Source organism: Monodon monoceros, unplaced genomic scaffold (assembly GCF_005190385.1).
Source record: "Monodon monoceros isolate NGI ecotype Baffin Bay Population unplaced genomic scaffold, NGI_Narwhal_1 Super_Scaffold_18, whole genome shotgun sequence".
In the NCBI taxonomy this organism is placed as follows: domain Eukaryota; kingdom Metazoa; phylum Chordata; class Mammalia; order Artiodactyla; family Monodontidae; genus Monodon; species Monodon monoceros.
Window position 1 is genome coordinate 148,759,926 of NW_021703774.1, and position 12,956 is coordinate 148,772,881.

The 12,956-nt window shown below is 43.5% G+C and overlaps 1 protein-coding gene across 1 annotated transcript in view; it reads left to right on the forward strand.

Annotated features, from left to right (window-relative positions):
- The window catches only part of PPT1 (palmitoyl-protein thioesterase 1), a 17,218-nt gene continuing 4,262 nt past the window's right edge, over positions 1-12,956 (forward strand). Inside the window, exons 1-7 of the mRNA XM_029227889.1 lie at positions 1-127; positions 3,615-3,724; positions 3,950-4,077; positions 4,776-4,846; positions 6,786-6,888; positions 10,792-10,882; positions 11,729-11,827. Coding sequence (XP_029083722.1) covers positions 4-127; positions 3,615-3,724; positions 3,950-4,077; positions 4,776-4,846; positions 6,786-6,888; positions 10,792-10,882; positions 11,729-11,827 — 726 coding nt within the window. The 5' untranslated portion in view covers positions 1-3. The remainder of the gene's footprint in view (positions 128-3,614; positions 3,725-3,949; positions 4,078-4,775; positions 4,847-6,785; positions 6,889-10,791; positions 10,883-11,728; positions 11,828-12,956) is intronic.

Below are 12,956 nucleotides of genomic sequence, written 5' to 3' on the forward strand. Positions count from 1 at the left end.
AAGATGGCGTCGTCCAGCTCCTTGTGGCTCTTGGCTCTCGCTTTCCTGCCGGGGTCCTGCGCTTCCCTGGCGCTGGGGCATCTTGACCCGCCGGCCCCGCTGCCTCTGGTGATCTGGCATGGGATGGGTAAGTGAAGGAGGGAGTGAGAAGAGAGTCAAAAGGTTTTGGCGACTCTTTACCTCTCCAAACCTGTGTTCGCTTCTGCAAAGTGCAAGTGTGGAGGGCGAGGACCGTGGTCACACAGCGCCCGGCAGTCCCCACGGTTTAGGATTTGGGGGTTACTCTGCATTGGAAAGGGAGATGCGGAAGGAGCTGTCTTTTGGTGAGCGCTCACAGAGTGCTGTGCACTGCGGTAGGGTTTTACGTGGTGTCCTGGTTTAATCCCCATGGCAGTGGCGTCCGGGTGCAGCATCAGACACTTGCTCGGGGAAGGCTGGGCTGTGGCTCATGACCGGGGCATCCGTCCTTTCGTTCATTCACACATTGAAGAGATTCGTTAGGCACCAGTAGTTCATTTGACACATAGTTATTGAATACCTACTGGATGCTGAGGATACAGTAGTGAACGAAATAGACTAAGTTCTTTGCTCTTTTAGAACTTTCCAGTGGGAGAGACAGACTATAATATAATATAATAATATAATGTAATATAATATGTCAAATGGTGATATGTGCAATGGAGAAAAATAAAGCAGAGGGGGGGATAGGGACTGCAAGTGGGGGCTTGCAGTTTTATAGAGCAAGGTCAGGAAAGGATTCACTGAGAAAGTGACACCTGAGCAAAGACCTGAAGTCGATGAGGGAAGATGCTGTGTGAATATCTGGTGGAAGGAACAGCAGATGCAAAGGCCATGAGGCAGAAGTATGTCAGGTATGGTGGTATGTTCAAGGAACAGCATTCAGGTCATTGTAGCTGGAAGAAAATAGGTGTTTAGTTCAGGGATGGGAGGGGGATGGGGGTGGCCTGCTGATGTCGTTGGGCCTACTAAGGCTACTGTAGGAACTTTGGCTAGAATGAGATGGGAAGTTCTCGTGGGTTTTGAGCAGATGAGTGACATGATCTGATTTGCACTTTAAAAGCACTCTAGTTGCTATATTGAGAATAGATTGTAGGGGGTCATGGACCTTTGCAAGGAGAAAAGTTAGGAAGCTTTTGCAGTAATCTAAACAAGAGGTGATGGTGACTTGAAACAGTTTAGTAATAGAGGAGATGTTGAGAAGTGGTCAAAGTTTGGATATAGTTTGAAGATGGAACCAACGGGATTTGATAACAGGTTAGATGTGGGATGAGAAAGGAGTCAAGGATGATTCCACGGGTTTTGGCCTGGACAGTGAGAAGGATGACGTTGTCATTTTACCAAAATGGGGAAGCCTGTAGGGTGAGCAAATTTGGGATGAAAACCAAGAGTCTGCTTTTGGACTTACTAAATTTGAGTTGTTTGTTACACATCCAGGAGATGTAGAGGCATTTGGAGTGTGGAGTCCAAGACAGATACAGGCTGGAGATTAAAGTTGGGAGCCTTTGGCATATGGCTGGTATTTAAAGCCATGGAACTGGGCGAGATCACCTAGGGAGTGAGTGTACACAGAGGAGGGAAGAGGTCTAAAGTCAGGTCTGGAGGTTGAGGAGATGGGGAGGAATTAGCAAAGGAGACAGTGATGGAACGACTAGGGAGGTGGTAGAGTCAGGAGAGGGCAAAGTCCTGGAAGCCACATGAAAATGTTTCAAGAGGAAGGGAGTAAAAAACTGTGAGATGTTGATGACAGGTCAAATAAGATGAGGGCTGAGAATTGGTTATTGGATTTAGGAATAGGAAGATCACTAATGACCTTGACAAAAGCACTTTTAGCGGAGTGGTGAGAGTGAGAGCCTTTTTGAAATGGCTTAAAGAAAAATGTTCAGAGTGGAATTAGAGTCAGTAAATAGAGACAGTTCTTTCAAGGCTCTGTGCCAGGGCCTGGGGCTACTACAGTGGAGTTAAAGGAGAACAGGGGAGCTCCGTGCCCTCCCAGAGCACAGTCACTCTGTATGGGAGGCAGTTAAGTAACCCACAATTATAGTTTAGTGCAAGAAATCAAAGATGCTTGAGGCCTTTTCCTTCTTTAAAAACAAATTCTTAAGCTTATTCTCAGGTTGAAAATGGGATGATTAAATTCAAAATGGAAAATGATCTCAGCCCAGTTCTCCCACTCAGCGGCCACTTTGCTTCCTATTCTTAGTTCTGGTTCCTTGAAACAGGAAAAAAAAAAGCAAAATGTAAGTTCAAGGCCAGCACTTACATGAACGCAAGAGTTAGCACCTCCTTAAATTTTGTGTCCTAGGCGCTTTACTTGTCTTACTGTAGTCCTGGCCCTAAAGAGAAATCAGATTCCAAAGTGTTTTTGAGTCTATTAACCCCAAATGTTCTAGATGATAAGGGAATCTGCACCCCTGCTTATTTTCAGTTGTGAATTTGGTGTCCCCATTATATTGTGTGGGCTTTTGAAGTTTGTTATTACCTGATGAACATGAGCTGAGCAAAACATGTTGTTCTCTCTTTTTGTTGTTGCTGAGGTGAAATTCATATAACATGCAATTAACCATGTTAAAGTATACAATTCAGTGACATTTAGTGTATTCACGTTGTGCAATCACCACTTCTCTCTAGTTTCAAAACTTTTTCATCACCCCAGAAAATACCTGTACCCATTAAGGAATCACTCTTCATCCCCCACTTCCCATCATCCCCAGGAAATGTTCAGTCTGCTTTCTGTTTCAATGGATTTGCCTATTCTGGATGTATCATATAAAAGGAATTATACAATATGTTACCTTCTGTCTCTGGCTTATTTCACTTATAATAATGTTTTCGAGGTTCATCCACATTGTAGCATGTGTCAATATTTTGTTCCTTTTTATGGTGGAATAATATTTTATTGTATATATGTACCACAATTGTTTATCCAGTCATCCACTGATGGGCATTTGGGTGTTTTCCACCTTTTAGCTATTACAAATAATGCTGCTTTAGTCTTCTACAAACCTCTGTAGGGACATACGTTTTCACATCTCTTGGGTATGTATCCAGAAGTGAAATTGGTGTGTCATATGGTCATTGTATGTTTAAATTTTTGAGGAACCATCAAATTGTTTTCATGGTGGCTGCACCATATTACATTTCCACCAGCAATGTAAAGGGTTCCTATTTCTCCCTATCTTTGCCAACACTTGTTATTTTCCATTTTTAAATGAATTAATTAAAAAAAAATTAAAGCCATCCTAGTAGTTGTGCAGTGGTATCTCATTGTGATTTTGATTTGCATTTCCTTAATGACCACTGATGTTGAACATATTTTCATGTGCTTGTTGGCCATTTGTGTATCTTCTTTGGAGAGATGTCTGTTCATGTCCTTTTCCCATTTTAATTAGATTGTCTTCTTGTTGTGGAGTTGTAGAGTTCTTTGTATATTCCATGTATTAAACCCTTATCAAGTATATGTTTTGCAAGTATTTTCTCCCATTCTGTATGTTGTCTTTTCACATTTTCATTAATGCCTTTAAAGCACAGAAGTTTTTTTAAAAAAATACTTTTTTTTTTACTCATGAGTTTCCACGATTGCCTTTGTTTTCTAGGAGACAGCTGTTGTAATCCCTTAAGCATGGGCGCTGTTAAGAAAATGGTCGAGAAGAAAATACCTGGAATTTACGTCTTGTCTTTAGAGATTGGGAAGACCCTGGTAGAGGTGAGGCCCCTCACGGCTCTGTTCCTTTGAAGGTTTGCTGACTGATTTCATAGAATACACGATTAAGATGCTTAACCTTGTATTTTTAGCAGCAGATCATACAGTGATACTTTAGTTCTTGAGTGGCTTCTGTGAGGGTACCAACCTAAACAAGTTTGCTCTTAGAGAAGGTGCCAGTGAGAGTTTTCAGCCGCATCCTTTCACTTCTCGTGGCTCTTCTTTTAGGATGTGGAGAACAGCTTCTTTTTGAACGTCAACTCCCAAGTAACAACGGTGTGTCAGATTCTTGCTAAGGATCCTGAATTGCAGCAAGGCTACAATGCTATGGGATTCTCCCAGGGAGGCCAATTTCTGTAAGTCCCTTTTTGTTATATCACTTACATGGAACTGATTATTTTTCCCTTTGATTCAGATAGATCTACCCATTCATTTCTTTTGGAATCTTCACCTATTTTGGAAGGGAAACTCTTCTAAAATATCCCCATGGAAGAAGTTCTATGGAGCTTAACTTATTTTCTGTGAAGGAATAAAGATTTGTTTGGCGGTATCAGAGGAAAGTCCTGAAACTTTGTGGCTTTGGGGAGCCACAGAGGATTAAGTAGCTTAATCTGGGAAGTTAATTGTTTTTTGTTTTTTTTTTTAAAGGGGAAAAGCTGTGGTTTTCTTTTTTTTTTTTGAAGATGTTGCAGGTAGGAGTTTATTAATTAATTACTTTATTTTTGCCATGTTGGGTCTTCGTTTCTGTGCGAGGGCTTTCTCTAGTTGTGGCAAGCGGGGGCCACTCTTCATCGCGGTGTGCGGGCCTCTCACTATCGCGGCCTCTCTTGTTGCGGAGCACAGGCTCCAGACACGCAGGCTCAGTAGTTGTGGCTCACGGGCCTAGTTGCTCCGCGGCATGTGGGATCCTCCCAGACCAGGGCTCGAACCCGTGTCCCCTGCATTAGCAGGCAGATTCTCAACCATTGCGCCACCAGGGAAGCCCTGGGAAGTTAATTGTTGATGATACATTTCCATCTGACAGTTGGAACTGATAATCCTTTTTTTTCTCCAGGAGGGCAGTGGCTCAGAGATGCCCATCACCTCCTATGATCAATCTCATATCAGTTGGGGGACAACATCAAGGTAACTTTGTCCCCTTTGCCTAAAAAATTCTAGCAGCTCTATTTGTACAAGAAGTCAGCCATCCTTGCAAAAATCCTGCTTTTCTAATTTATAGTAAATTAGCCAGGAGAGATGATGAAATCGGATTCCAGAGGCCTGGAACACAGGTGAATCATTAGGTTACCACCTACTTCTCTCTAATTTAATAGACATGATTTCATGGAGGTGAGGTGGTTGCAGCCATGTAACAGGTGGTGGTTTAGGAGTTAGGAAAGTCCAACAACCTTTCCTTTTTCTTTTCTTTAAAAAATTTATATATTTGTTTGTTTGTTTTTGGCTGCATTGGGTCTTCGTTGCTGTGTGTGGGCTTTTCTCTAGTTGCGGCGAGCAGGGCTACTCTTTGTTGCAGTGCGAAGGCTCCTCATTGTGGTGGCTTCTCTTGTTGCGGAACACGGGCTCTAGGCGCGTGGGCTTCAGTAGTTGCGGCATGCTGTCTCAGTAGTTGTGGCACGTGGGCTCAGTAGTTGTGGCTCGCAGGCTGTAGAGCGCAGGCTCCGTAGTTGTGGCGCACAGGCTTAGTTGCTCCACGGCATGTGGGGTCCTCCCGGACCAGGACTCGAACCCGTGTCCCCTGCGCTGGCAGGAGGATTCTTAACCACCGTGCCTGCAGGGAAGTCCCCCAATAGCCTTTCCTGTTTTCTGACATGGGTGATGTCCTACTGAATTTAGACTTAGGCAAAGAATAGTGTCTAGGCTTTTTGTTAATTTTATAATTAACAGTAGAGATTAAATCTTTCAAAGAACAACAGGCTTGCTATTTAGACAGAATTATTTACTTTTGGGGGAAGATGTGTCTTTGGGATAGAACGTTATCTCTGTTCTGATGGATATAGCTGTTAGCTGGTAGGGTGTAGGAACAGACGGATTCTCCTTATAATCAGGAAACTGGCTTCACCCAATTAACGGTTACTGATGGGCAAGTAATTTGGTATCGTAGGTCTGTTTCACAGATGAGGGAAACTAAAATAAGACCCTGCCCATCTTGTGGGAATTTTTCAGAGGATGAAATGAAATAATAGGTAGGAAAATACTTTTTTAAAGAACACGTATTATTTAAATGCAAGTTGGTAGGAACAGCTTTATCGTTCATTCATTGATTCTACAAATATTTATTAAAAACCTAGAAAAAAGACAGACAAGGTTTCTGCCTTCATGGAACTTCCATTCTAGTGGGGGGGGGAGAATAGACATGAAATAGGTAAACAAAATAAATACAGATAATGGTAACTATGATAAAGAAAGAAAAATAGGACAATAGGAAGAATGGTGGCTGTATTGGTGAAAGGTGTGGGCTCTGGAGCCAAACTGCCTGTGTTCATATCCTGCCTCCATCACTTACTGTCTAACCTTGGACAAGGTATCTAACCTCTCTGTTTGAAAGTTTCCTTAAAAAAAGAAAAAAAAGTTTCCTATCTGTAATATGGTGCAAATGATTCTACTCTGCAGGGTGGTTATGAGGATTAAATTAATTATTGCCAATATATGCTTAGAACTGGTATGTCTGGTATCCCCCAAAATGTTATTAATGAGGATGATGAGGATGCAAGTATAATTGGGGGAGGGGAAGGAACTGGGGTTGGGCACTGCTTGAGTTAGGGCACTCAGGTATGACTTCTCTAAACCAAGACCCAAGAGATGAGAATGAGGCCAGCCATTGAAGCAGTAAGAGAAGTACATACTCCAGAGAGAAGCAGATGCAAAGGTCCTGAGGCAGAAAAGAGTGTGGGAACACCAGGAGGAAGCTGGTTATAGTATTAATTCTCAAAACACTATTTTCTTGAGGAATAAATGAACAAGATCAGGGTCTAGTTCTGGTTTTGTTTCTTGCAATGCCCTGCACATAGTAGGTATTCAGTACATGACTACTGAAGGCATGGATGTTTGTCTTCTACTACTATAGGTGTTTTTGGACTCCCTCGGTGCCCAGGAGAGAGCTCTCACATCTGTGACTTGATCAGAAAAACACTGAATGCTGGAGCTTACAACAAAGCTATACAAGAACGGTATGTATGGTTAGCTGAAAAGGATACAGAACAGTCACTAATGAAAATATCATGCTGACTTTCATGCTAACCGTGATTCTAGGAGTAGTTGCTAGTGATTTTCAAATGAGATATTTATTGTAAATATGTCTATACTACCTGCTTCATTTTATTGTAAACCTAAAACTGCTCTATTAATTTAAAGGAGAGGAAGACATTTTTTCTATAAAAGAAGACTGTAATTACAAAAACTTTTTTTTTTTTTTTTTTTTTTTTTACTTTTCGGCCATGCCACGAGGCGTGTGGGATCTTAGTTCCCCAACCAGGGATTGAACCCTGGTCCCCAGCAGTGGAAGTGCAGAGTCTTAACCGCTGGACCACTAGGGAAGTCCCCACAACAGTACATTTTCATCTGTAAAAATAAAACCAAAAAAGCCTTTAGAAAGTAGTAAGCCCAAGGAATTGCTGTTAATATTTGGAGGACAGATTCTTTCTGTTGTCAGCAATGAGGGGTTAGCTTCCTACGTCAATGTCCTTAGCTACCTGTGTTTGGGTACTTAAAAATATACAAAATCACTTTCAGAGTGTGTTCTCCTTCAGTTGTTTCCAAACTTAAATTATACATCAGACCCCCTGGGAAATTCATTAAAAATGAATTCCAGGGCTCCATCCCTAGAAATTTGAATTCAGTAGGTCTGGAGTATTCTGGGTGATAACTGAGATTTGGGATCAACTAGTATGGTTTTGGTATCTATCCTATGGGTCTTCCAAGTGTATGATTCTTGTTTGATAGCAGCTTTTCAATACAACACTTCCTTGAAGGCCTGTCCAAGGTACAGCCTTGTGAATGACTGGCCTGTAGAAAAGACCTGCAGCTAGCTCTCTTTTCCTTTCCTACCCATTGGCTGGCTACACGTGTAGCCACAAGGCTGTCTTGGGTCAACAGTGCCACCTGATGGTCAGTGAAGGAAACTAAGAGACTTTATATCTCGACCTCCTACCCACTCAGGCAACTCAAACCACTGCTAAGTTTTACCCCTTCCCTGGTTTGTCTAGTCACAGCTTGGTTATTTATGTCCCAATATTCTCTGTTCTCATGGGTATGTATGATCTGTTTAAGCTACATTGTTCTTTATTCTTTACTCTTTATTCTTCTAACTATTGCCCAGATGCCTCAGAAAGAATCCACCCTTTTCTTTCTTTGTGTTTCCTTCTTTGGTGAACCAAACACAATTGGGATTATTATTGACTGTAGAGGAGCAGTCAGCTGGGGGGTGGGGGGACAGTGACACCTAAGTACTGATTAAAAGTGGTACATGGATGTGTTTATCTTCACTTCCTTCTTAACCTTTAATAAACTGGTAGCAAAAGAATAAAAAGTGATAAACCCACAAGGGCAAAGAGAACAGGAGAGGAGAGAAGAGATAATAAAAGACGTCAACATTTTTTTTTAAAGACAGAAAGCAAATTAATGAGTGATAACTGTTTTAGTAGAGCAGAAAATTCTGAAACCTTTATGTCTGTGGAGGGATACACTGACAAGAAGGAACCAGCTTCACTTTTTACAGTCCCAGAAAGACTCAGGAATTAGATGCCTAAGATACCTTGGAAGGTAGAGTAAGTGCATGGGGCTTTTTGTTGAAAATCTATATAAACAATGATCAAACTCCTTAGTTCCCTGAAATGCACGTCCAAGTGACTGCTCTTCCTCCACCCTGACAAGAGAAGCCAAATTTATTTTCTGGAGCAGTTTGACTAAAGAAGTACCAGGGGAGCTTCCCTGGTGGCGCAGTGGTTGAGAGTCCGCCTGCCGATGCAGGGGACACGGGTTCGTGTCCCGGTCCAGGAAGATCCCACATGCCGCGGAGCGGCTGGGCCCGTGAGCCATGGACACTGAGCCTGCGCGTCCGGAGCCTGTGCTCCGCAACGGGAGAGGCCCGCGTACCACAAAAAAAAAAATAAAAAAAGAAGTACCAGGGGAATTCCCTGGCCGTCCAGTGGTTAGGACTCCATGCTTCCACTGCAGGGGGCATGGGTTTGATCCCTGGTCAGAGAACTAAGACCCCGCATGCCGTGTCACATGGCCACAAAACAAAAAAAATTAATTAAAAAAAAAAAAGTAGTACCAGACGTCGAGATAACAAGCACCTGACAGTGGTAAGACACCATATTGAAAACCCACCCCGTCCCATTCTGCTCCTAGAATGATAGCAGCCAGGCTTATTACCTGCTAGGCAGAAGTTTGACGGATCCCTCTTTGAAAAAACTGATTGGTCCCAGAGAAAAGACCTATAGGTTCATGTTTTGGAATCCTTCAAGAAGTTAGGACTCCTCCTGACTACCACGTAGTCAAGCCACCAGTAGATAAGCTCTGTTCTTGCATGAAGAACTTTCAGTCAGCTTCTTTAAATATGAACAGTGACCCAAGGACCCCCAGTCAGACATCTGGGGAAAGCTTCCAAAATGAAAGACCAAAACAAGCAAAAAGTAAAAAGGAACTTGGAAGAAACAGATGGCAATTCAAGGAGCTGAAGAAAACCTTAAGAAAAAAAAAAAAAGCCTGTATTATTATCTTCAGAGATAAGAGATCATCCATGATGCTAGAAGAGAATGCAAGTAAAACCAGTCATCCGAGAGAAAGAGATCCTGGAAGTTAAAAATAAGATAACCAGAACAAAAATCTGTTAGCGGTATGGGAATATAAAGTTGAGGACATTTCTTGGAAATTAGAACAAAATCTCAATGAGGTAGAAAAAAGAGGGGAACGGGTAAAATTAGAGAAGCCGTTCAAGAAGTTTAATACCTGCCTGATCGGAGTTTCAAAAAGAGAACAGAGGAAAGAGTGGATTGGAATTATCAAAGAAGTAATATGAGAACACTTCTCAGAACTATGGGACATGAGTTTCCACATCGAAAGGGCTCACCAAATAGTCAGGGGTGAAAAAAGACCCACATCCAGGTATATTCCCGTGAAGTGTCAGAACACTGGGGGTAAAGGGCAGAGCCCCGTGAGGCCGCACACTGACTCCCTGACAGCAAAACTACTAGCTAGAAGGCAGTGGTGCAGTACCTTTGGCTTCTGAGAAAAAATGATTTCCAACGTAGAATTCTCTACTGAACCTGGAAGTAGCAATCAAATGTGAAGGGAAAATAAAAGACATGGCCTTCCATATTCTCTCTCTAGGGGGTTGTTGGAGAGGCTCAGTGCTACACTGTCCAGCTGTGTGGCCTTGGATGTCCTTGAGCCTACTTCTCACCTCCAGCACGAGGCTAATAGTGCTTTCCGGAAGGGTTGCTGTGAGGATTAGACCAATGGAGTGTGAAGCTCTCAGTGCAGTGCTCAGCTCCTAGTTAGTAGGCAGGGTTGGGCTGGTACCACTAGTGGTGCTGTGTTGAAAATATTTATTCAACTTTAGCTTTCTCTTTCCTTTATTTATAAGTATTGCAGTGGTTGTGTTGTCTCTAAGTTTTAGTCGCACTTAAAATACTTTGTTCATAATTTAATCAAGTACTGAACTATTACTGTTCGCCAGGCCCCATTGTAAGTCTTGCAGATACAGTGGAGAATAAGACAATTAGGGTAACATACTCTGTTTACTTGGGGAAAAGGGGTCTCCAAGTAAACAGATGCACTAGATAACAGCGCTAAGCCCGTGGCAGAAAGAAACGGGGCAGCAATGGACAGTAATGGAGGAGGTGCCTACTTTGGACAGAACGGTCTTTGAAGAAAAGATATTTAAGCTGGGATCTCAACGACGAGAAGGAGCATAGGAGATGCTAAGAAAAAATGGATCAGGCAGGGGGAGCAGAAGGCTCTGGTCCTTTGTCCCTTTGAAGTCTCTTGGTGGCCTGTGCACAGGGGCATGCCCCGGGAGTGCTGACCGAAGTGCAGCTTGGTCACCTTTCTTTCTTTTCCTCCCACAGCCTGGTGCAAGCAGAATACTGGCACGACCCCATAAAGGAGGACATATACCGCAACCACAGCATCTTCTTGGCAGATATTAATCAGGAGAGAGTAAGCACCCAACCCAGGCTACCATAGATGTGCATTCATTTTCCTGTTTGGGGCATTATAAACAGATTAGCAGTGACCGTTTACTCAGAATATCCCAGGCAGAATATCCCAGGAAACAAGAAGTTCTGTTTTTTGGGAGGCGGTGCTTATGAGATTCAGTTCCTTTTAGGGAGGCTGAAATTCATGTGGCTTTCTTCCTGTAGGTTCTTCCTCTTTCCCAGTGTTGAAGCAGCAGGGTGAGCTCAGTAGGTGTTGGCTGGCTTACATGGAACTTCAGCTGCTGCCTTACTGAGGGAAGCCTTTCTAGTGGATCCTTTTTGGGTCATATTTTCTCAGAAGAGTAATTTACTTAGAAGAGAGACTGCAGAGGGGACTGAGTGTGTCCCAAAGATGAGCATGCTTTGGGAGATTCTGGTAAACTAGATGGCTCAATTTATATTGGGCTTATCCGGAGGTTTAAAACAAACAAAAACAGAATTTGAAGGGGGTCGGTGGGAATAGAATAGTATAGCAGAACCACTCAGAGTTTGTAGTTTCTTATTTTGCCTTGGCTTTCTTTGGCTAGAAGCCTTGAACCTATGTGATGGGGGCCTTTGGAGTGCAGTGACGGATTCATGGTGGCACCAGTATGCCATGGTTGGTGGGAGCATTGTCAGTCAGATAGGATGGTAAGAAAAGGCTGTACCTGGTATATTCTGGGAAGGAAGCTAGAAAAGCAGCCCATACCATGGAGAAGAAACATGGTGGCCCAGGGTCAGGGAGACCAGAGCACTGAAAGGTTTTAATTCCCCAGCTATAACCCGATGGTGGTGTCCCTGAGGTACTTACTGTTCGCCTTTTCTCCAGGGTGTCAATGAGTCCTACAAGAAAAACCTGATGGCCCTGAAGAAGTTTGTGATGGTGAAATTCCTCAACGATTCCATTGTGGACCCCGTGGATTCTGAGGTGAGATGCTGCTTAGGCTACAACATGCCAGGAGACCATCAGAGTAAATGGCATTAAAACACAGCTGCATGACTTCCCTGGTGGTCCAGTGGTTAAGAATCCGCCTTCCGATGCAAGGGACACAGGTTTGATCCCTGGTCGGGGAACTAAGATCCCACACTCCGCAGGGCAACTAAACCCGCGCACCGCAACTAGAGAGAAGCCTGCACACCGCAACTACTGAGCCCATGTGCCCTGGAGCCCACATGCCACAACTAGAGAAACCTGCACACTGCAACTAGAGAGAAGCCCGCAATGAAGAGCCCACGCGCCGCAACAAAGACCGAGTGCGGCGAAACTAAAAAAAGACAAGAAACAAACAAACGAATAAAAGCCCACAGCTGCCTGCTGGGAAAAACTGTCAGTCCCTTTCACCCACCTTTGTGTAGAGCAGGGGTTCTGAGGTCTATAAATGGGACACTGAGGGTTGTAGCCCCCCAACCGCCCCAAATTGTGTGCAAACTTAGTTGACCCTTGAAAAACGTGGGGGTTAGGGACGCTGACCCTTTGCACAGGCAAAAATCTACATATAACTTATAGTCGGCCCTCAGCATCCACAGTATTGGAAAAAAATCCACGTATAAGTGGACCGGAGCAGTTCAAACCCATGTTGTTCAAGGGTCAACTGTAGTTGCACCCTCTGAGGAAGGGTCTATAATTTTTATCAGATTTTCAGAGATCCGTGATCCAAAAAAGGTTCAGAACTACGAGTCCAAAGTCTATAAATTCCTGAGGTTCACATTCAAGGTGCCTTGACCTGTCTTTGACCTGTCTTTCCAACTTAATCTTAACCGCATGACCACTTCATATCCTCTCTCATCAAGCCATACTGTATTACTTGAAATGCCCCGGGCCTGGCATGTGCTTTTTCTTTTGTGTGTCTGTGTTCCTTTGTTCATGCTTTTCAGTCTCTAAAACGCCCTTCTGTGGGCTTCTCCGCCTGACAAGCTTCTATTCAGCTGTCAAAGCCAATCTCAAATGTCACTTCCTCCATCCAGGATGCCACCCCTCTTCCAAGCAGAATTTGCTACCGCCCACCTGCTTTTTTTTTTTTGGTCGCGCCGCACAGCACGCGTGATCTTAGTTCTCA